The sequence below is a fragment of the Megalops cyprinoides genome, chromosome 1 (assembly GCF_013368585.1).
Source record: "Megalops cyprinoides isolate fMegCyp1 chromosome 1, fMegCyp1.pri, whole genome shotgun sequence".
NCBI lineage: Eukaryota > Metazoa > Chordata > Actinopteri > Elopiformes > Megalopidae > Megalops > Megalops cyprinoides.
In genome coordinates this window covers 25468749-25490444 of record NC_050583.1, presented here as the reverse complement: position 1 = coordinate 25490444, position 21696 = coordinate 25468749, and the positions used below count along the sequence as shown (strand labels likewise).

The 21696-nt window shown below is 41.2% G+C and overlaps 1 protein-coding gene across 6 annotated transcripts in view; it reads left to right on the top strand.

Moving 5' to 3' along the window:
* arhgap17a (Rho GTPase activating protein 17a) overlaps positions 1 to 19923 on the top strand; it is a 48525-nt gene extending 28602 nt beyond the window's left edge. The window contains exons 5-22 of one of the 6 annotated variants that reach the window (XR_005004828.1): positions 1614 to 1725; positions 2057 to 2133; positions 2271 to 2388; positions 4269 to 4337; positions 5106 to 5187; positions 6923 to 7050; positions 8390 to 8501; positions 9096 to 9177; positions 9385 to 9465; positions 10077 to 10190; positions 10537 to 10628; positions 10987 to 11143; positions 12424 to 12693; positions 14506 to 14669; positions 14828 to 15361; positions 15956 to 15979; positions 17483 to 17527; positions 18251 to 18326. Coding sequence is in view for 4 of the 6 variants with exons in the window: in XM_036524188.1 (XP_036380081.1) it covers positions 1614 to 1725; positions 2057 to 2133; positions 2271 to 2388; positions 4269 to 4337; positions 5106 to 5187; positions 6923 to 7050; positions 8390 to 8501; positions 9096 to 9177; positions 9385 to 9465; positions 10077 to 10190; positions 10537 to 10628; positions 10987 to 11143; positions 12424 to 12693; positions 14506 to 14669; positions 14828 to 15361; positions 18251 to 18396 (2338 nt within the window). In the remaining 2 variants the exon portion in view is untranslated. Of the gene's footprint in view, positions 1 to 1613; positions 1726 to 2056; positions 2134 to 2270; positions 2389 to 4268; positions 4338 to 5105; positions 5188 to 6922; positions 7051 to 8389; positions 8502 to 9095; positions 9178 to 9384; positions 9466 to 10076; positions 10191 to 10536; positions 10629 to 10986; positions 11144 to 12423; positions 12694 to 14505; positions 14670 to 14827; positions 15362 to 15955; positions 17528 to 18250 lie in introns of all 6 variants that reach the window. The other 5 variants (XR_005004827.1, XM_036524198.1, XM_036524210.1 and 2 more) reach the window with 5 other exon arrangements.
* Positions 19924 to 21696: the final 1773 nt, after the last annotated feature.

Below are 21696 nucleotides of genomic sequence, written 5' to 3'. Positions count from 1 at the left end.
ACTGTGCACAGCCACAGCAGAAGGGTTGTTTCCTGTTGATTGCTGACAAAAGCTCTGCTTGGCAGCTATGAAGTGCATCCGAGAAGTGAAACTGTGCTGATAAAAGGAAGCTCGGGCACCAGTCCCAGCAATACCCGACATTGTGTTCAGCAGAACTAATGTGCAGCTTCTCGATCAACTGGAAAGGCAGCAAAGCTCACAAATCAGCTGCTCTAGCACCATTTACTCTGTCTCTTCAAATCACATGATGCCTCTCCTGTCGCATTACCCTGGATAAGGGAAACATGTCCTTGCACTTTAGAGTTGTGGATGTTAAACCAGTGACACATTAGCCAATAAATTCCAACACATTTGAGGTTAGCTGAGAGTGAGATTGTAGATTTTAAAGGATAGCTTGGTCATAAAACATGTGATGTTATAGTTCTTTGTGGGTTAGCTAACTGTTAGACATTGCCAGTTATATTTTAATTTGAATAAAAAATTGTTATTGTTAGCCTAGTGTTGCTACCAGTAAATTAATAAAACAAAAAGTGTTTGGTGCATTACCTGTAGACTGTTGTATTTTGGGATTCTTCTCTAGAATTTGGCAAACATGGCTTTTTGTTGGGTCTGCTATGTACAGCGTGATATCAGAGCTGTAAGAATGCATGTTTCTTGAAGCCATGATACAGATCTTTGATATTTTCTAAATCATTGGGCATATTGAAGTGATTTTGTGTCCTGTGTCCTGATAGCCTTATTCTGGATTAATGTCCGCATTCTTCAGTGTTCTCCACGTTCTCTGTCATGTAGATTTAAAGACGGGACTAATGACAGATTCCCATTGCACCTTGGTTATAGAGATTACAGTAACTATGTGAACACGAAGGGCAAGTACAGGAGCATGCAACTTTTAGTACCGGAGAGATGTTCTGGTCTCTGAATTATGTCTTTTTTGGTTGAATGGTAAGTAGTAATTGGTATGTTTATTATCCTGTACAAGCAAAAATTCTGAAGAACACTCCATAATTATTGATGTAACAAAAGTACAGCTGTATAAACAAGCTGTTGGTAGTCTTTTAGTTTTGCCCCCAGAGATGACCAGCTATCTGTACAAAACAGGCTGTTATTAAATTCACTTGAATCTAGAGACATGCAGTGGTAGAGCTTATTATCTGATGGTATTATCTGATAACCTGCTATACAGATCTTAAAAGGAAGGGTGGAGTATGTTCTGTCAAGCTTTAGGCACTTCATTTCAGCATACTGTATTTTCAGTTACACCTCAGTTATACTAAGTATTTTTTTAAATAAATATTATTTGGGTCTTAGATCTAAATACATACATTAACAATCCATTAACAGTTTATATAAAGTATGAATGTCTTGGACTGATTTTCTGAAATGTTCTCTCTGCTTCTTACATGGATCCCATTTATTCCTCCAATAATATTGTTCCAGTTTAAAATTCATTATTCTTTTTTTGGAGATCATACAGACCATGTTCTGATATCCCGTACCAAAATGTCAGCACATCCAATGAAATGTTGAACTAAGAGGGTGGTTTTTCTCAAGCGGTAGTGGTGCTGATAATGGGTGTCCATCTGTCTGTGTGTTCTGGATGCGTTTGGCAGTAAGATGATGGAGCTTTGCGGTGAGGCAGAGAACCGTCTGGCCTCTGAGCTGATGCAACATGAGGTGCAGGTTGAGAAGGACATCCTGGACCCTCTTAATCAGTTAGCGGAGGTAAGGAGGATCCACTTCATCTCCTGTTGGGTTTTGACTATTGGTACATCATCTAGGTGTTGATACTTCTGGATAATAGTCTGTGTTCTTTATTATTTTATTACGTTACTCTGAAAAGGTGAACCATAGGTGTCCTGACACATTTGCAGTCAGTGGCATCAGGGAACATTTGGCTTCTGGCATACAAACAATACCATTTATCTCATGTGTAAAAAGTCTAGTCTTTATCCCCCAAAGGATATATGTTGTATTTTGTGGATATTTCCCCTGTGTCATGCAGGTTGATTGAAGTATCACAGTGTTACTCCCTTACCCTCTACTGTCCTTTTAGGTTGACATTCCCAACATCCTGAAACAGAGAAAGCAGTTGGCCCGGCTGGTGCTGGACTATGATTCTGCAAAAGCTCGGTAATCTTTGGGTTTTGTTGCAGTTTGACCTTGCTTTATGGAGCATTTCAACCTTGTATTTTCTTTCAGTCACAGGTAGATTCTTTCTTTCTTCCCTATGCTGGGTGAATAGATTCAGCTATCTTGTTTCTTTCCAGGTGGTTGCAGGCAACCAAGTCAGTAATCTCAGGAACAAACACTCAAGCACTGACAGCCAAGGTGGACTCTCTCAAGGAGGAGGTGGATGAAGCTATGAACAAAGTAGAGCTCTGCAAGGTATCGCCATATATTTCGGCTCATAATTACACTTGGAATAGCAGGCAGCAATCCCATTATTCCTGACTCAAGAAATGCATGTTTTAATAGGGGGCAAGATTGGCAAGAGGGTGTGGAACATTCCTAACTAAATGTTCCAGTCAGCTGACAAATCCTGTTAAAGAAAGACTATAAAGAACGTACCAGTGGTAACAGAAGGCTATAAGTTCAAGGAAATGTGATCCAAATGCTTTAACAGAAAATAGAGAAAAGGCAGACTGTATGCTCAAGATATATTATGCACTGAGGAACTGCCAAAATGTTAAGCATAGTAGAAAATTTGGACTGCTGTCTCAAGTAAATGGAAAAAAGTCCACCAGTGGCTGCAGAGGCTGCGGAACTGATATGAACTTTCAGGGATCAGCCACATGTCTGAGATACACCATACTTAATGATAAAAGTAGGGAGGGCTTCATCAATGTACCCATCCAATGATGCAAAAAGAATTGTGGTATTTAGTAAAGCTCAGTATGTGTAATGCATATTAAAACCATATTAATACATAAATATTTCAGTAATTCATGGATGTTAGAGGCATAGATACAGAATACACTGTTACTGCTACGCATCATCATTCCAGTCAATAAACGCTTGGGATCATGACCTACTTGTATGCCAGAATGCACAGTACTGGCATTTCTCTGCCCTGGGCTTGCGCAGGCAGAAAATGTAGTGTATGGAGGTGAGGGCCTGCCCATGCCTCGTCTGCCCCCGAGTGAGGACAGGAAAGGCTCTTCATTTCTCCTCGAGGCACTTTCTGTTCACTCCACTCAATAGTGAGGCGAGATTATGAAACATTAATGGCCTTCGAGTGAGGACTCCCGTACTAATGGCAGCACTAATTGGTGGAAGAAGTATTGTTTACACAAAATACTAGCCAGAGAGGATATTGATTTACACCATGTGTTGATTTGGTATTCTGAGTGGTGTAAAACTCCATTAAAAGTTAGTACTGTATTAATGGGCCAGTTACAAATGTGCAATGTAAGTAGATTCTCAGACACTGGTTTGGAAAGTCTCAAAAGTCAAGTGTAGTGTTTGTCCATGGGCCTAATCAGTAAGGAGGCTTCATACACACTTATACATTTTGGGTCTAATACCGTATTAATTGGCTGTAGTTGCGTAGGCTCTGATCTGCATTGGAACATACCCGCATGTGGTAGTGGTAGTGTTGAATTCACAACCTATCTAAAGTCATTCCATAATCACTCCCCGAAAACAGTCATCAGTAGAGCTGAAAAATTTCAAGACCTGCCATATTGAATGGTTCAGTGCCAAATGCTGTTACTTTGCATTTTCAGACATTGTTGATTTTCACATTTTAACATTCCAGCCATAGTTAATTGCAGGCACAGTGTTTGTTTTGCATCACGTCCTTGCATGTGTATCAGTGCCACCTGTACACACTAAACATGCTCAGATACAAGAACCTCAGCCTTATCAGCTGCTGTATTCGATACTTGCTCTGAGGAGGAGCGTTTAAAAATAGGTTAGATACTGTAATGAGAACGCGAAGGGGCGCGACAAGTCATGTTTGATGTGATCTGTGAGTGAGATGATGTGAGTTTGTGTAAAGCCTGTGTTGCTAGGGCTTGCTGCCTTTGCTTGGCTGGGTGTTACTTTTGCATCAGAATCTCGTTAAGTGTGCTTGTAGCCACGCCTCTGTAAATGCTTATATTCAGTAATATACGAGTATGTAAGTCTGAGTGAACTTCAGGCTATTACAACTTTGAAATTGAAATGACCTAAAAGAAGGGGGGAAAAAAACTGTAGGGTAGGACTCAAGAGTGTGTGAGTGTTCTCTCCGGTCACAACCATCTGTTCTGTCTGCCTCTTCACAGGACCAACTGGCTGCAGACATGTACAACTTCTTTTCAAAGGAAGGGGACTATGCCCGCTATTATGTAATGGTGGGTAAAAGGAGAGCCTGTGCAGTCAGTGCATTTTTACTTCTCAAGTTTCAACGCACACACACTTTTTTTCTCAATATCTTACTGTGGAACTTATTAGTTTGCCATTTTTATGTTTACATAGCTTGTAATGACTTTTGCCCTTGTGGTTCATGTGATGTGCTCCATATATGGGAGGCAGTGATGAGCCCAGATTTTAGGTTGTGGAGTTTAAGCAGCACCACATGTCTCATATTTTGCTAAAAGTGGATGGATCTGCTGAAGGCACCACTGAATATTTCATATGGTTGAAGTGTGTGTATATATGTGTGTGTGTGTGTGTATGGAGGTATGTATGTATAAGGAATACAATAAGTTGTATGTTTTGTTCTCTTTAATTAAGAGGCAATTGGCTAATGTTAGTCATCAGTTCTTGTATTGAAATTAACTCTACTCGTATTGGACTGGATTTTAAGCACTTGTATTGCTTTACACAGTTTTATCTTCACATTTTGTGTATAGGCAGTATACATATTTATAAAGGACTTAATATAACTTGTAAATTACACTCACTTTCCAGTGTAGTTTGTCCATATGTGTGACTATACCCATGACATCTATGGGTATCAGTGGCCATAGCCACAGATTGATGCCACAGGTTCCAAGCAGCAGTGTGCTCAATGGTTTTTTTTACTAAGAGTAGACCTTGTTGTTTTTTTTCCAATGATAGATGAGTGAGACTTTGCCTTCCTTCTGCCTCTTCACAATGTGTTTTTTTTTCTCTCTCAGTTATTAGAAGCACAAGCTGATTACCATAGAAAATCTTTAGCAGTGCTGGAGAACGTTCTGCCAAACATCCAGACTCAACAAGGTACAGTTCACTTGCTTTCCTTTCCCCCCAGCGCCCCCTTCCCTCGCTGTCTTCTGTATTTTTTACATTTTGCCTTTTTCATGTTACATTGATGAAGCTGAAAGGTATGTTCTTATTGTATTCTTCAGTCTCTGCCCTTATATGGTTCCATGGCAGAGGTGCTCTCCGGGCTCTAACTTGGCCAATTCTGCTTGAATGTTGGTGTCTCTACAAATGTTGCATCCCCTGTGTTCCTTAAGGACCCTTTTATTTTGTGGTCACGTGGAGAAAGATGGAGGTTAAAGAGACTAGAGTAATCTTTTTCTTTTTTGGTGTATAGCTTAGCCTATTCTGCTTGATTTTTTATGAAACTTCACGTAACTGTTACCCTACCAGTTCTCCATAACCCTCCCAGCTTCCAGAGTGGTGTGTCAAAGGTCACAGGTAACAAAGGGCAGCGTATGCTGAATTGTTTGTAGTAACTGCTGACATAATGTTATCTATGTAAGTTTATCATTCAATAAAGTCATAGTATATTTATGAGTGCAGGGATGGGATTCAGGAGGAAAGTTGCCACTAATTTCTGGCATGGAGCCTTATTCCTAAATAATGCATTGTCATCTAATGAACTGGTTGTTGATTGTTTTCCCGTCTTTTCACTTTTTAAAATCAATTCATGAGGAAATTAGAGCAAAAAAAAAAGAAAAACACATTTTCTTTGTCTGGTCTCCAGCTATTTTTATTCTACCTACCAGTTAAGTGAATTAGATGTGCTGAGATGTGGCTGGTCATTAGGAAGCAGCAGGTCAAGTGGTTGTTTCTGTCCTTCAGTTGCTATGAGAAGCTGGAGCAGCAGTATTCAGCCCAATAAAGGACTGTTATCTGAAAGTACTCAGTACACTTCACTGATAAATTAAACTAAGCTGTTTTAAATATTTGTGAATGCTTGATGTTTTCTCAATGAATCAGTTGAGTCAAAATGGAGTTCTAAAGAGAGATTTGCATTTCGGGGTACTATCTGGACTGAACTTTTTTAGCATTGAAGTTGCATGTGCTTTTTCAAGCCTCATAAATATCTCAGTAGTTGTAGGAGCATCTATCTTTGTTCCATCCTAGGCTATCTTTTTGTGTGTTTTTCTCCCAAAACATGTGGTACTAACAAGGCAGGCCTGGCTTCTCAGCATGTGGTGTATGAATCATATCCCTTAGATCTCCCCCACCTGGTCTCTCTAGCCCACCCTACACCCCCTTTTCAAAAACAGCCAGACATTTCTCAACCTTAGAGGATTTTACACACAGGCTGTTGGAGGTCTGTTGTGTCACGTGCTTGTGCTAGGAATCCAACTCGGTCACTTATCAGGGTTTTGTTTATCAAACCCTACATTACATTACTTTACATTTATTTAGCAGATGTTCTTATTGAGAGTGACTTCCAACACAGCAGAACATCAGTGTATCTATTCAAGTTGAATGAGCAACATTGTTGGACCAGGCTAACACCACTCCCAGACCAGTGAGAGTGAGCATAATACTATTGAAACCCTACCCTAAATTAACTTGTGCAATTTGACCAGACAAGGAAAACCAAGTATACTATCATACATAAGTCACTTAATCACAGAATCCAGAAATCCTACAAAAAACATTAACTGACACCTCAGCTGCACTTTAACACAACTATGAGCACCCGTTGAGCTTGAGGGTTGTAAACGTTCACTCTCCTGATGTTTTTGTTTGCACATCGTTTGCCCTGCAGACAGCTGGACTGAGAAGCCAGCCTTTGGGACAGCCCTCGATGAGCATCTGAAGCGCAGTGGGCGAGAGATTGCGCTGCCCATCGAGGCCTGTGTGATGATGCTGCTGGAAACGGGCATGAAGGAGGAGGTAGGACAGCTCTGTCGCAGTAGCATCAGGAGTGCCGGCTGGATCTGTAAACCTTTGGGATTGGGTAGTTTCATGGATTGAGGGAGGACTGTCTGCTGGTTTGGATCAATAGTATAGCATTTGATAGAAGCTTCACCACTACAGCAAGCCTCGAAAAGCTGTAAGAAATGGATTCTTAAAACACTGGATAAAAAAAATCTTTGTCTCTTGGCTCTTTAAAGCTAATAAATCATTTATGTCCTACTTCAAAGTCCAGTCTCACAAAATAGATAATGTCATATTTTAATATCAAAGGTCACTTTGAGACAAAATATAAATAAAATATAAAAAAATACAGCAACAGAAACAACCACTTCAAGAAAATCCTTAGGTCACTGTGGAAAGACCTGAATGAAAAATGGATCTGATATGCATCATTTGTCAAACAATTGCCATTACTTGCATTAACAGGAAAGCCCCCTTTAAACTAATTACCAAGATGCATGATTTCTGAATTAAATTCAGATAACCATTTATCCAGTGATCTATCAATAGTCCATCCACGGGTAACTGTTCTTCTGGTCAGCCTTATTTCAGTTTTCATGGACAGCTCAGAAATGAGTGGTCTTACTGATTAAATTATCTAAAGCACAACAACCAATTTGAAGAAAGTTTTAATTTGCAGCTGTAGGTTGAAGTTGCTCATACTGTGTTAGGGAAAACATTTGGTAGCTAGCTACCTAATTACTTGCTACAAAGGCTCCTTTGTGTAGAAGAGAACTGTGCACTCCAGATTGAGAACCAGCATTGTTCATACTGTATGCATCTCTGTGCGCTCCATATTCAGAAAGCATTAAGCTTTCATTTGGTGCATTATTGTTCATTTCTGTGCAAACAGGAATATTTTTACTAAGGGAACCTGAAACTGCTGTTTGAGCTGTTTCAGTAGGGCTCAGAATTAGACAGAGCTATTCTGTGAAATCGCACCATGTGGCTGGCTGAGCACAGAAGCATGATCTGCTACGCCCGTCTCAGTCTGCTTTGTATCGCTTCCTCTGTTCTCAAGCGTAAGCAGTGGCAGAAAGCGATGCGTGCTGGCCTCTTTATCACACAGCCTAAAAATAATACAGAAACTAGACATCAGTTTCTTCACAAACTGGCGTGGCATTACAGCAGAGAATGTCTTGTATAAGCACTTTCAAATTTGTTCTGCAGTTTTGGGATCGTTTTTCCAGTTTGTTGACGTTGTACTGATTAAAGGCGCTTTGACTTAATGGAGTGTGATGTCTTGTTTCTGTGCGAATGTGAAGTGCTGTCAGTGTGGTATGTTTGACTCTGACCCCCTTTCCTTGTGTGTCAGGGGCTGTTCAGGATCGCTGCAGGGGCCTCCAAGCTGAAGAAGCTCAAGGCAGCGCTGGACTGCTCCACCTCCCAGTTGGAGGAGTTCTACTCCGATCCTCATGCTGTGGCTGGTACAGCACTCTCCCAAACATTGTTGAATGATCACTGCGTTTTTTTCCCCCCCTCTTTCCATTTTTATCAAGCAACGATACACACGCACACACGCACACACACACACACACACACACACACACACACACACACACACACCCCTAACTTTAGCAGAAGTAATTCTGAGACATACAGTTTATAGTACAGCTTTCTCAAACAATATGAAAATATGGTTCTCCTATCTGAGTTTTGATGATACCTCTCATCTTGTTATACTGTCAGGCTAGCTTAACTGTGCCATTTTATTTCTGTAATTCTGAGCAATGTCACAAAATTTTACCTCAGCTCCAAGTGCTATTCTGTCAAAAAAAAATCCTCAAGGCTGATGAGGCATTGTCTTGCTAAAAACTGACAACTGACATCTAAAATGATCAGATGTGGTAGCAGCAGGGGATTGCCACTGGAGTAGTGAGGTCAGTGGGTGGGATCTGCTTCCATGTGTGAAGCGAGCTCCTGAATTCTAGTTTTTCCACTGTATTTCCACTTGTCTGGACACTGCACAGAGTTTTTATGTCATTCAGATTTAAATCTTTGGTGTTATTTACCCTGTCTAGGTGCCTTGAAGTCCTATCTGAGGGAATTACCAGAGCCTTTAATGACCTTCCAGCTATATGATGAGTGGATACAAGCATCCAAGTAAGGCTGTGAATCCCTCACACATGCAGGTTTTTTCTAGTATTGGGTGTACAGCCAAACCAGACAGCTTGTTTTGTACCAGTCGTCTACGATGTGTCTAGCAAACCATTTATGTTCCCTGTGAATCCACATCAGTGGCCTTCACTATAGACTTGTCAGCCATGTGATTGACTGCTGGAGCTGAACTTGTTTATTATCTGTCCACAGCGTGTCTGACCCAGACAAAAGGCTGCAGGCATTGTGGGTGACATGTGACCAGCTACCAAAGAATAATAAGGCCAACTTCAGGTTGGTGTCGTGACTGTCCCTGGACCGCTGGGGAAAATTGTCCTAGGGCTCATTCGTAGGATGAACGCGCCACCCAGACAACGCTCTGAGCCATGTGTCTCTCTGCAGATCATCACAGTACTAGTGCATGGCGTTTCAGTGCGGTGATCTGGAGGACGCTTGCTGTAATGATTCGTTGCTTTGTCCTAGTTAGCTGTTGTTTGTCTATAAACTGATTCTGCTCAGATTTTGTTACTGTTGTATGACTGCTTCTTATATGGCATATACAAGGTAATTAACTTGCATCAAATGGGTTGTTAAATAAAAAGTGTCAAGCTGGCATTAGCTATTAATATCAGGAGAGGCCTTGAATTTCCATGTTCTGTTGAGTGATGTTTCTATCTCTTTTGTAAACAGAAAATTAAAAATATTACAATAACAAAAGATTTTGTTTTGTAAAGCATGTATCATTTTGTAAAGCATTTCCTTGAAATTGCTCATATATTGACCGTTGCTTGAGTAGAAAATTTGAGCTCCATTTCCTACTTATTTGTTTTCTAGTTTCTGTATTGCTCGGTATTGCATTTGAAATGATCCTTTAAAACGTACCTGGTTTTCCTCTTTTGTTTCAGGTATCTGGTGAAATTTCTTGCCAAGCTAGCCCAAGAAAGTGAAGTCAATAAGATGACGCCCAGCAACATTGCGATCGTGCTGGGACCTAATCTACTGTGGTCCAAGACTGAAGGGTGAGGAAGCTCACGGGATGAACATCCTTTGCACTCTTTTGACCTTATCACTGGTTAAAGTGAGGATTTATTTTAAGACCTTTTTCACATTGGTTTGGCTCATCGAGGAAGTGGTGTTGTGCTTTTTTGCCACAAGAGGGAATATGTTGACCGTAGCCTATATATCGTAGTCAAAACTGCTGACCTGTACATGAGACTGAACATGATATTGAACGACAGCTTCACTTGGCTGAACCCCATCTGTATTAGAAATTTGTAGTAAAAACATACATGATCTGTTGTGTTGTATGGTAAAAAAAAAAAAGTTGTTTACAGCATTTCACTGTCTGTATCTCTCTGTTCCCAGGAGTCTGGCAGAGATGGCTGCTGCTACATCTGTCCATGTAGTGACTATAATTGAACCCATCATCCAGCACGCTGACTGGTTCTTCCCAGATGGTATGACTGTGCTGGGGAAGAATCTTCCCTTTTTCTGAGCATTTAAGTCACCAGTACATCTCTGCTACACATATGGCCATGATGACATCTATTCTCAGCTTATCTTGTTAGCCACACAGACAAGTCTGTCGTCATTGAGAATAGCACCAATTCAAGGTCTACGTTTCTTCACCAGACTTTAAAGCCAGTAGCCGCCTTATGTTTTCAAAATTAATGGGATGATTGACTACATGAGAAAGCCCAAATGTTTGCTCATTTTTGAGATCAGTAGGAAAGATTACTGAGAGATACAATATTCTGGGTGATTGAAAGACAACATTGAGGCATCCATCCACGACTTCTCTGTGTCTCTCTGCAGATGTGGACTTCAACGTGTCGGGCATGTTCGCTATGCCCGCGCCACTTGCAAACCACACCAACCACCTGACCACGCCCGACTTTGAATCGGGCACTATAGAGAGAAAGCGGCCAGGCAGCATGGTCGGGCCCGAGGGCGACAGTCCTCGCAAAGACAGGTATCCATCCCATCACAGGGCTTTCCACAGGCAGGATTCAAAGTCCAGATCTGTGTCTGCTTTCTATGTCGTAGCTGAAGAGTCTATCACAGTTAAAGAAGCTGCAGTGCAAGACCCTCCGCTTAACTGAATTAAGTGTATAAAAAGGCATATTATTCTCTTTTTTCATGTATGGACAATGTCAATGTAATCAATAAAGTACATTTTTTACTCATGGTCACTGATGACTACTAAAGAAAAATGATGAACTAACCTAAATACTAACCTGGTGAATAATCTGCTCAATGTGAAGTTGAATGGCTTACTCTTTTATTCATATTTGAGCCTGTGAGTTTGTGTCCCTGTCAGCAAGGCTCCCCTTACCATTGTGCCTTCTCATTTTTGAGGTCATTCATGCACACAGTCACAGACCCGACTCTTGAGTTTTGGCATCGTTCACTTGAGTGATTGCCCAAGAGACATCCCATTTCCCAGACACAGCTTATTGAGCACAGGAATTATTTTGGTCTTCGGTAAAACCCAAGAATGTCCAATAGACCAGCAGGTACCTGCATGTACAGATGACACCCACTCAGTGTGTTCTGTGCAGTAATTTATCATTGGAATATTTCTGCCACGTGTCAGTGCAGTTTGCACTTCTCAGTATAAATGTTATGATAAAACATGAAATTTAATTAAATTTCATGTATCTATTAAAGTAACAAAACTTCAGGCAACATTAACTATGACCGTTATAAGTGTTTTTTTTATGTGCTTTGTTTCTGTCAGCTTTTCTGTGCAATTTCCGATCCCCGAAGCACAAAAGTTCTTGGCTTAAGTGTTCTGTTGTGAGATCTGAGGCCCTATACGCACTGTTGACACACTAGCTACATATGCACGTTCGTTACATATGTACATCTGTGAACGAGAGCCACAACCTGCAGTGCCCCTTCAGAAATTACAGATCTATTCATTTAGTCAGTGCTTACAATGTGGCACATCTAAAAATGGCATACATATTTATTAAAACTTGGAAGTGCAGCAGTCTGAACTTTTGTAAGGTCTTTGGTGTCCACTTGCAGTAATTATAGAATGGGTGTAATTTAATAGCTGTGTAAGTCCAGAGATAATTGCTTCCAGAATTCAGAACCCATGAGTATTCATCTTTATGGTAGATGTGTTGGGTGTTCATATTTACCATCTCCTCCTCTTTCTTTGCTGTACTGGGGGCCCTGGTGTTTTCTCTGCCCTGGTGTTTCACGGTGGCACTCGTGTGTCTTCACTATCTCCTCTCTCTGTAGCCCGGCTAACAAATTGTCGGACCACGCCCCTCGTAGAGGCAGCACTCTTAATAGAAAGCAGCACGCTTCGCCTACCTTCCAGCCCCCCTTGCCCCCGGTGGAGGCTGGGGGGGCTGCGCTGGCACAGTCTGTTGCCGAGCTTCAGCCCCCGCAGCAGGCTCAGCCCGTTGGGGGGTTGGGCCTGGAGGCTTGTCAGTCAAGCTCGGCACTGGGCGTGGCATCAGTGGCCACCATGCAGCAGCTTCTAGCCCAGCACGCTGAAGAGAACAGGTAAGGATCCGAGGTGCTGAGGGTCCTGGCAAGACACAGCATTGCACCAGTAATGAACTGTGGCAGCGTCACCCACTCCTGGTCCTCAGGACCCACTGTGTATGCACTGGGTTTTCATTCCAGCTGAGCTCTCACTTCTTTAGGTTTGATTGAGCAGTTGGCTAAACAGCGCTCTTTATTTCAATAAATGCATATATTTTACGTTTATTTAATCTCATAGAAATCATTTGTGAAAGAAATGTGTTGGTAGAGATGTGCTTGTACTAGGTTGTACTAATATGAAATAAAGTCATAAAAATATGTTGAACAGTCTTCCCCTTGAGAAAATTTGGTACAGCTTTTCCTAATTTAAGTGTAATTAATAATTACATTTCTTGGCCCCATTGAAAGGCTAAATATGTTTGCTCAAATAAGGTGAATATGCGTCTAACTAGGGACCCAAAAAGTAATGAATTACAGTAATATCTCACATGTATACTTCTGTTAGAGCCAACATATTCCCTACATCCCATATCTGTAACAAAGATAGTAGATATTTAAGTGAGGTAAAATAGAGATCAGTATTCATTTAACAGCTCTATTGAACCTAAATAAGTGAGGGCTCAACTGGAAAGAAAGCCAATATACACAGGGGCCCCAGAGGACCATAACTGGGAAACAGCTATGAGCTATGGACTTGCGCTATGACCGGAGGCTGATCAGACGAAAGAATGTCTTTCAAGACAATCTTCAGTGTCCATTACTAGATCTCCATTGTTGTTTTTATAATAAACTTACATTGTTTTATTAACAAAATTATGGATTAATTATGGATATAAACTGGACTTTTCAGTTTGATCCAGAAACTAACCAACAACCTTAACTAAGACATGAAGCAAAGCGTTTGCAATAAACTGTTTATAAATCTCAGTTTTAATTTAACCCGATGGTCGGCTTAAATTCCCATCTGTGATGAGACACTGACTGTTTGCATCTCGTACAGGATGCGTCTTTTTACAGCTCCGCTGTCCTTCCAGTCATGCCTTTTTTTGCAGCTGTGGTCATGTCTGCCTGTCTCAAACGCTGAGTCACTGTTGTGGTGTCTGGACCTCTCTCCGTCTTTACTTTTTACAAGCCCTCCTGTAGTGTCTGTCTGTGGCACAGTTTCCTCTATGACCCCCCCTGTTGTTTTTTTTTTTTTTTTGGCAGTAGATTTGAATCAGAAGTCTGGACTAACTACACATAGCCTTGCTGACATAATCATGTGCCACATCCTGTTTTGAAAGCCTCCTCAACCCCATTAAATTGCCAAGATTTCAAAAGATTACGTTGTAAACTTACTATGATAAATTGTCTTTTTAGTTTTTCAGTTAGGCTTAAAATGCCTTGTGACTAAAATTCCTGAGGTATGTGGCTGTTCAGACAAAAGTCCATAGCTGATGTTTTTCACTTTTTGTATGCATTTTCTAGACAATGCCTTATACTCCTTGACCAGGCTCCTTTATTGGCATGCTTATAACTACCCTCTCCTCTGACAGAGAATGACTTCAAGAACAATTAAGTTAATACTGATCAGTTTTATTACTGCACCTTTTACTAACAATACAGTATTCCCAAATGGACCAACTGGTCAGGACTAAAGAGTTATAGGATGCTAGGGGGTTTTGGGGAGATTTGGGGAAAAAAATGTAATCTCAACTGGCACCTAATGTTTTACTGACAGAAAAGAAGTGATTTTCCCCATTTGGTGACGCTGACCCTTTGGTTTTCATTCAGAGTGTCTCAGTGAATCAGTAGTCCCTGTGTATCCAACAGTCAATTTTGTGTCTTCAGCTTGTCAAAGCCTCGTGAGCCTAGCACCACACCCCCACCTCAGAGGAATGGAGCAGCGGGTGTGCAGATGAACACCCCCAGTGCGACCAGCGGACCAGGGCAGCTGGGGGTCGGGACCCCGCAGCCGGGCTCCATGGGCCCCAGTCCTCATATGATGCGCAGAGGTGAGTGACACAAGATCACATTATGGCGGCTTTATTTCTTCTTCTTCAAATTATGCATTTAAAGCAAATGCACTGAATGAGCCTCACAATAACCTGTGCAACCCTGAATCAAAGCTGCATGTTATTGCACCACCTGAATGCACATCTGCATCTTGTAGGTACAAAGAAGCCTGCTCCCGCCCCACCTAAACCAGCCAACCCCCCTCCAGGACAGCCCAGCGGTCAGTCAAACTCATTCTCAGGATCCTCCCAGCCTCCAAAACCCTCCTCCAGTCACTCCCCTCCTGGGCAGGGCCCCAGCGCGAACACGCCTCAGCCCTCCGCCACACCCCGCCGGCATTCCAGCAACCAGCCGCCAATCCAGGCCCCCAACCACCCTCCTCCCCAGCCTCCCACACAGGTCACGTCCCCTCCCAATACCAAAGCCGGTAGCCAAGCAGCGGGAGAGTGTGGAACAGAACAGTCTCCTCCCAGCACCCCTACCCCTCCTGACACCCCCCCGCCTTCCACCGCTCCACCTGACAGCCCCTGCAACCCGTCCTTCCCCTCCTTTCCGTCTGGCTCTCTCCCCCGCCCCCGTCCCGTGCCCAAACCAAGGCACCGGCCCAACGTGCCCCCGCCCCCTCAGCCCCCCACATCTGGCAACAGCGACGCCAACGGTATCTGCAACTCTGCATCCAAGATCATCACTGGTAAGCTGCCAGACCCGCCTGCTGTCTCCTTCACATGCGACATGTGATACTAACAGGAGCTCATGGCTGTATTGTTGTACCAGCCAATGTTTTTTAAAGCTGCTTACTGTATACAGTCTGTAACCAATTAAAACAATGACCTCTTTACCCCCCCTTTACCCAGAGTCTAATCACTAACTAGTGCATCAATAGCTCCACGGGACAGAAACACAAATCCCACTGCATGGCAGATCTAGTCCAGACGTTCATCTACTGTAGTAATACAGTACAGGCCTCACCATGGTGTGGTTAAAGTATATTAAATTATGTTACACATTTGTCTTTTCATAATAAGTATGTTCAGTTGAACCTTTAGTATCTTTTTTGCATTATCAGAGTGAAGTATAAATTGCATATAAGCTAAAAACAAATCTGAAGTGATAGTTACAGTGGAAATCTTTCCATACACTTCCTATGTCTTATTTGATATTGACACATATTGACATAATGTAACAAAGATTGTACCATTTATTCTGCTACATTTTGCAGCTCCTATAACATAGTGGTTTGTCAGTACCTATGCACTAATAGCTTTGTGTCATAATGCCTTCGCAGGTTGAGGATCTTTCTGTGAGGAAGGTTCGTAGTAAAAGGATATTTGCATTTGCAGCTCCTGCACTCAGCTCTTTGTTCAGTTTTTGGCATTCTGCTGCAGTTTCGTTGTGATACACATGCTTGTTTTTTTCTGCCTGCTGTATTGGTTTACATTATCCATAATCTCCATTTACTCCCTGAAAACAACATTTTAGTAACACTTAAAGTAGGGCTTGCAAAATGCACTTATGAAGACGTAATGACTAGGAGTATATGAATTGTGTGTGTGTTGTTATTCACAGGGATGAAATGTAGTTTCTCATTGGCATGTCATTTCTTAAGTTGAATTGTTTGTTTTAAATGCTTGGTCAATATGTCTTTATAAAGTGCTTTGCAACCCCTTGTTTTGAACCATTTCATGATTGCATTTATTCTCTCACCTCCACTGGATGAGTTTTTGTTCCTTAAGTTGTTTGGTAAAACTACTCAAAGCAGTGAAAGAAATGCAGGAGAAATCATCCCCTTTTTAGTTATTTACATAAAAGTTTTAAAACATCAGAAACACCATTTAATATGCTTTATGGTCAAGAATTGTATAAACTTTAGCTACTTTACAGCACTTCTTTGCTATGTCATTGTTTTATGCAGCGCAATTGCATATCTTGCGCACTGCAGCTTTTTGCTAAAGCCTGCCTTTCAGTGTGCGAATTCTGTTGTAATGGACTCAGTGTAAAGCATTTACGCATGCTGAAAAATATAGTGTACCTGCTCCTTTGTCTGTGGAAAAAAAGGAACATTGAATTTCCTTTTGTGTTCACCTGACCTCAAAATATGTTTAGGGCAAAGCTCATTGAACACAAAGCAAAAAATGGCAATAGACTTCAGCCAGTTTTCTTTAAGCAACCCAGTTCTGAGTTGATGTAGAAAATCACCAAAATGGATTTTGTTTTGAAATCAAGGGGGTTTTTTTATTCATTGTGCAATTACATTTTTTTTCTGCTTTGTCCTTTGTGCTTTGCCCTTTTCCTGCACATTGCAGTCTATATTCACAGCACGTCTCTGACACAGATAACAGACTGCTCTAAGCTCCAGTAATTCGCATGAGAGAATGCTTTAATTTAAGTAATAGAACGGTCTAATCATTCAATTCCTTATGATGTCACTTGAGCCTGTTTGGTGCATGTATGATTTGGGACAATTTTAAACATCACCAGTACAATTCACTGTAAAACCACATTCTCATAGAAAGTTAACTTCACTGCACCACAGTCAATTTACGCCAAAAAAATAATTTGATCATGCTGATAACAGCAAATGGTGATTACTTTTTTTTTTGGGGTGTGGGGGGGAGGATTTTTCACACTTGTCATTTACAGTGTCACTTTTGTTCACTTTGGGGAAATGAGAATGCAAGCTATAAGGATGAAATGACTGAAAGACCATGTGTACCAGACCCCCTGAGGAAAATACTCCCTGAGGATCAGTGTTTTAGTGAATTATGTGAATGTCATTACAGTTGTATTTAGAATATGGTATTAAATATTGCAGATGTCTGACCTGCCATTCTGCCTAAGAGCTGAGAGGCAGGCAATGGTAAGACCATGTGGCCTATGATTGGTCAATAGGTGATATGTACGGAATAGCAGCGCTGCTTCCTCGCCTCTAAATGTGTGTGTGTATGCATGCTAACACTGCTTGCCAGCACCAACCAATACTAACTTGCATGGCACATCAACTATAATCAGTCTGGGTTCCAGGTCTTGAGATGTCGACATTTTTTCTGTATACTAACAACTATCAAACTCCTTTGCGCATTGGTCCCTTTGGCACATGAATATGCTCTGGGTTTTACAAAAGAACTGTCTGGATCATACTTCTGACAGCCAAAGATATGGGTATTAACGCAAGTTGGTTTCAGAACATTTGAGGGAGGGCAATTACATTAAAAACCTTAAGTACTGAGTAACAGGTAAGCAGAGGAAGTTGCTGTTTCCAATTCCCGTGTAGCATAGCCATTTTAAGAATATAAGGATGCTACGTTCTCTGTTTAAATAAGGTTTGCAGCTGCTAATTGTAAAGCATCTGAAAAGGGTACATTACCAACACTGGTGTAACCATCATACTGTACAGTATTACTTTAGATATAATAATAAGGTTTTGGTGTAAATGTGAGTAAAATGGTAACATATGAAGACATTTACCAAACTCGTATGTGGTCATTTGGCCACTGATAGCAGGACTAATTATGCCGGCTGTTTTAGCCTTCTCAGGTGGTCTGAAGACTAACCTGGAATTGTGGCTCTTGTGCCTGTGCAGATTCCTCTGTGGCTTTGAAAGGGCTGAGTCGTGCCTTCATCCCTGAGCTTGCTGTGGAGCAGCAGGCCACAAGCCCTGCTGGCCGAGAGCTTCCTACCCTCCCACCCAAGGACACAGATCTAGACTCGGAGAGTACCGCCTTGTGAGGAAGAGGACACTGCCCTGCTTCTGAAGTTGCCACTCTCTCTCCCAAGCCTCCTAGACAGCCAAACGTCCCCCTGACCCCCGCACCGCCCTACTCTCTCCCGCAAACCAAGTACCCAAACCCATCATAGTCACTGTTAACAACTTTCCTGCTGCTGCATGAGCTTCAGACAATCAGTCAAACACCACAGCAATGTAGGGCTGCAGCTGGGAGTCCTCATTCTGCAGTATTGAGGAGGTTTCAGAAAAGCTGTAGCTCCTTACTGGGTGTTTTATTTATGCAATATGAAGTTTGAAATCAAACTGATCAAAATGAATGAATGGAAAATTACATCTCCTGGAATGGTTGTTGTCCAGTGATAGGTGATGGGTTGTGTTGTGAACAGAAAAAAAAGGAAATGGCTTTTCACTTAGCAGTTGTTTGTATAAGGTTGTCTTTAATGTTCTTTTTCTATTTCTGGGATGCATATTTTTTCCTCAGCATGTGGCCTTTGTTTAAAATAAATCTTGATGTAGTTAATATTTTAAAACAATATAAGTATTGGAGAGAAGAGGCTGTGAAAGTAGAAACCAAAAACATTGCTGTAAGTGTAGCTGGTGACTGCAGGTTTCCAGTTATCAGCTCATACTTTGCTCTTGTCCTTCATTAAGAAAGAAAACTGTCCTCAGCTCATTTCATCTCTATTTATTTCCATTAACACATTCCCTGAGAGTGACGTGTTAATCATTTTTTTCCTTGCAACACATGGGTTATTGACACCTCTGAGTAGCGGTACTTGATGCCTATTGACTATATGCGGTATAGAGAAGACAAATGATCTTTCTCAGAGTGTTGATAACAGTGTTCTGCGGTTTTCTAGAAATGCTTTACTATTTGATGATTACCTTGCTGTGGCATTATTGTGGCAAGTAAAGTAACTGTAGGGCACTATTGGATAAATGTATGCTTTTTTTTGTAAAATCACAGAGCAGTAATCACCACATTACCACAGTTTAAACATAAGGGGTGTACTGGGAACATCTGTAAGCTAGGCAAGTGGAGGTTTTATCCACTTGTTTCCACTGAGCTGTTTTTTCTTGAACAGACACCATTCTAAAACTCAGCAGTGAAGTGGTTAGACTTTTCAGTCCTCAGAGGCACAGTTTCCATTTTTTTTCTTTTTTGTTTGTTTTTAATGTCTTGTTTTCCTTCATTATGAAGCTCAGTTACCAGAACCTAAATGGTACTAAGGGCAAAATCTGGTCGAAGATTATTTGTAAATTTTTAAGTTATCATGGCAATCATCTATATGCTCTTGCCTGTTGCTAACTTCTTTTCCTTGCTGTCTTACCCTTCATATTAAGTGCACTTTGCTGTCTTGCCTTGGTCTGCACAGGAGACCTTTTTGTAAAGGCTCTGGAAAACTGAACAATGATATTCATATAGAAATGCTGACGCTTAATTTTAAGCCCAGCAGTCTTTCTAATTATATACAAAGATTAAAAATGTATAATGCTTGGTAATACTCCTTTTCAAAATAATAAAGAAAATCCATTGAAAGACAGTAACCAGATTCATGTTGTCAGTATTCATCTGAATTTACATGGTACGGACACAGTCTCAGACAAGCAATAGTCTAAAGCCAGGAGAGGCTTATGAGACATCCATCACTTCAGTAGTACAAAACATGTACATTGTCAATATAAAGTCACTAAAACAGGACCCTGGAGTTTGCTTTGCATTCCACAGATTTTTGTAACCATTTAAATATTGCAGTTTAAATTTCCTGTAACGTTATGGAAACAGTCAATAATTTCAGATATTGCAACCCAAATTAGTAATTTTTACAGCTTCTAGTACTGTGGTTGCTTAACCACATACTTGACCAAAGTCCTTTTTATTGATTTTCCACATACCGGTTAAAACATTTTATTCCTTTGTATAAACATTTTTTTCCCAAAACAATTCACTTTAAACATTTTTTTAAACATCAGTGGTCTTCCTGTTTTTCATACAGTTGTTAAAGACTTACTGACATACAATGACCTATTTCAAAATTCGGTATGATGATTTATAAGTAGTTCTCAGGTAGTGCTCAAGAAGAATAAATAGAGGACTGTTGACCTTATCTCACCATCTTATTCCTCTAAACTACCAGTAAATCCGGTGTTGGGCAGGGCACACTATTTCTGGAAGAGAAAACATGAGTCTAATTGGAGACAGTAGGGTTTTCTGACATTTCCATGAACAGTTTCTCTACTCAGTGTAAGAATGATCAGAATTGAATTTGACTTGACATGAAAATGTGGCCGTAGCGTAGATGATAGTTACCGGAATCCATGAGAAAGTTCAGAGGCTTTTCGTAGGTCTGCAGGAAGGCAGCGGGGGAGCGCAGCACGGAGCCGCGGCAGAGGTGCAGCACTGTGTTCTCATCCACATGGAGGTCATGCTCCTCCTCATCCTCCTCTGTGACACTGCCCTACAGCCAAACCCACAAGCCAATACGCTGTTTTACCGCAAAGTGTATTACTAATCCTTAATAAAAACTCCCAGGTGAACCAATGTTAATAAAGCAAATTAACACAATTTTGGGGGCTGTTTTCTTGATCATTAATGGTTTGTGTTCTTGTGTTGCATTAAGTTGCACTGCTTCATCTGTGTGTAGCTACTGTAAAGGCAGGCAGTGGAGGATAGTGGAGGATTTTGTGGTTTAAATGTTAGCAGTGATACTAAATTAAATCACTTTTTGTGATAAGTTCCATTGGATATTTACTGACCAATAAACCAGAACCTTAGCTTTACGTTGTATAAAATGTTGCTTCCTACAGTGCAGTGTCCCTGTCCTGCATTAGGGCATTGGATTTCTGAGTGCAGATGGAAGGCTGCCCTCTTCTGGCTCACCAGTACTACTTAAATACTTCCAGCAGTCTGGTTTTCTCAGAAAGCTTCCCATCTAAGTACAGAACTAGCCAAGCCTTAGCTTTAGCCATTTGTCAACGAAAGGTTACAGGGCAGTAGGGCTTCTGGTACTGCTTACTGTGAGGTATGCCACTGACTCTAAATTCTGATTTTTTTTTTTTTTTTAATCGAAAGGTATAGAGCTAGGATTATAAAGGCAGTCCAAACCATATACACTGACCCTACGATTCATGAAGTGCACACAGAGCCTGTATAGCAAGGAGAGAGAGTCTGGAACTAGGATCTCCACTGGCTCTGTTAGGGGTTCAAAATCCTCTATGGAAGGATGCAGCAGGCGATATCTCCATGTGGGGAACGTGCGGTTCTCTATACAATGAGAGATCACCAAAATCCTGAAGTCTTT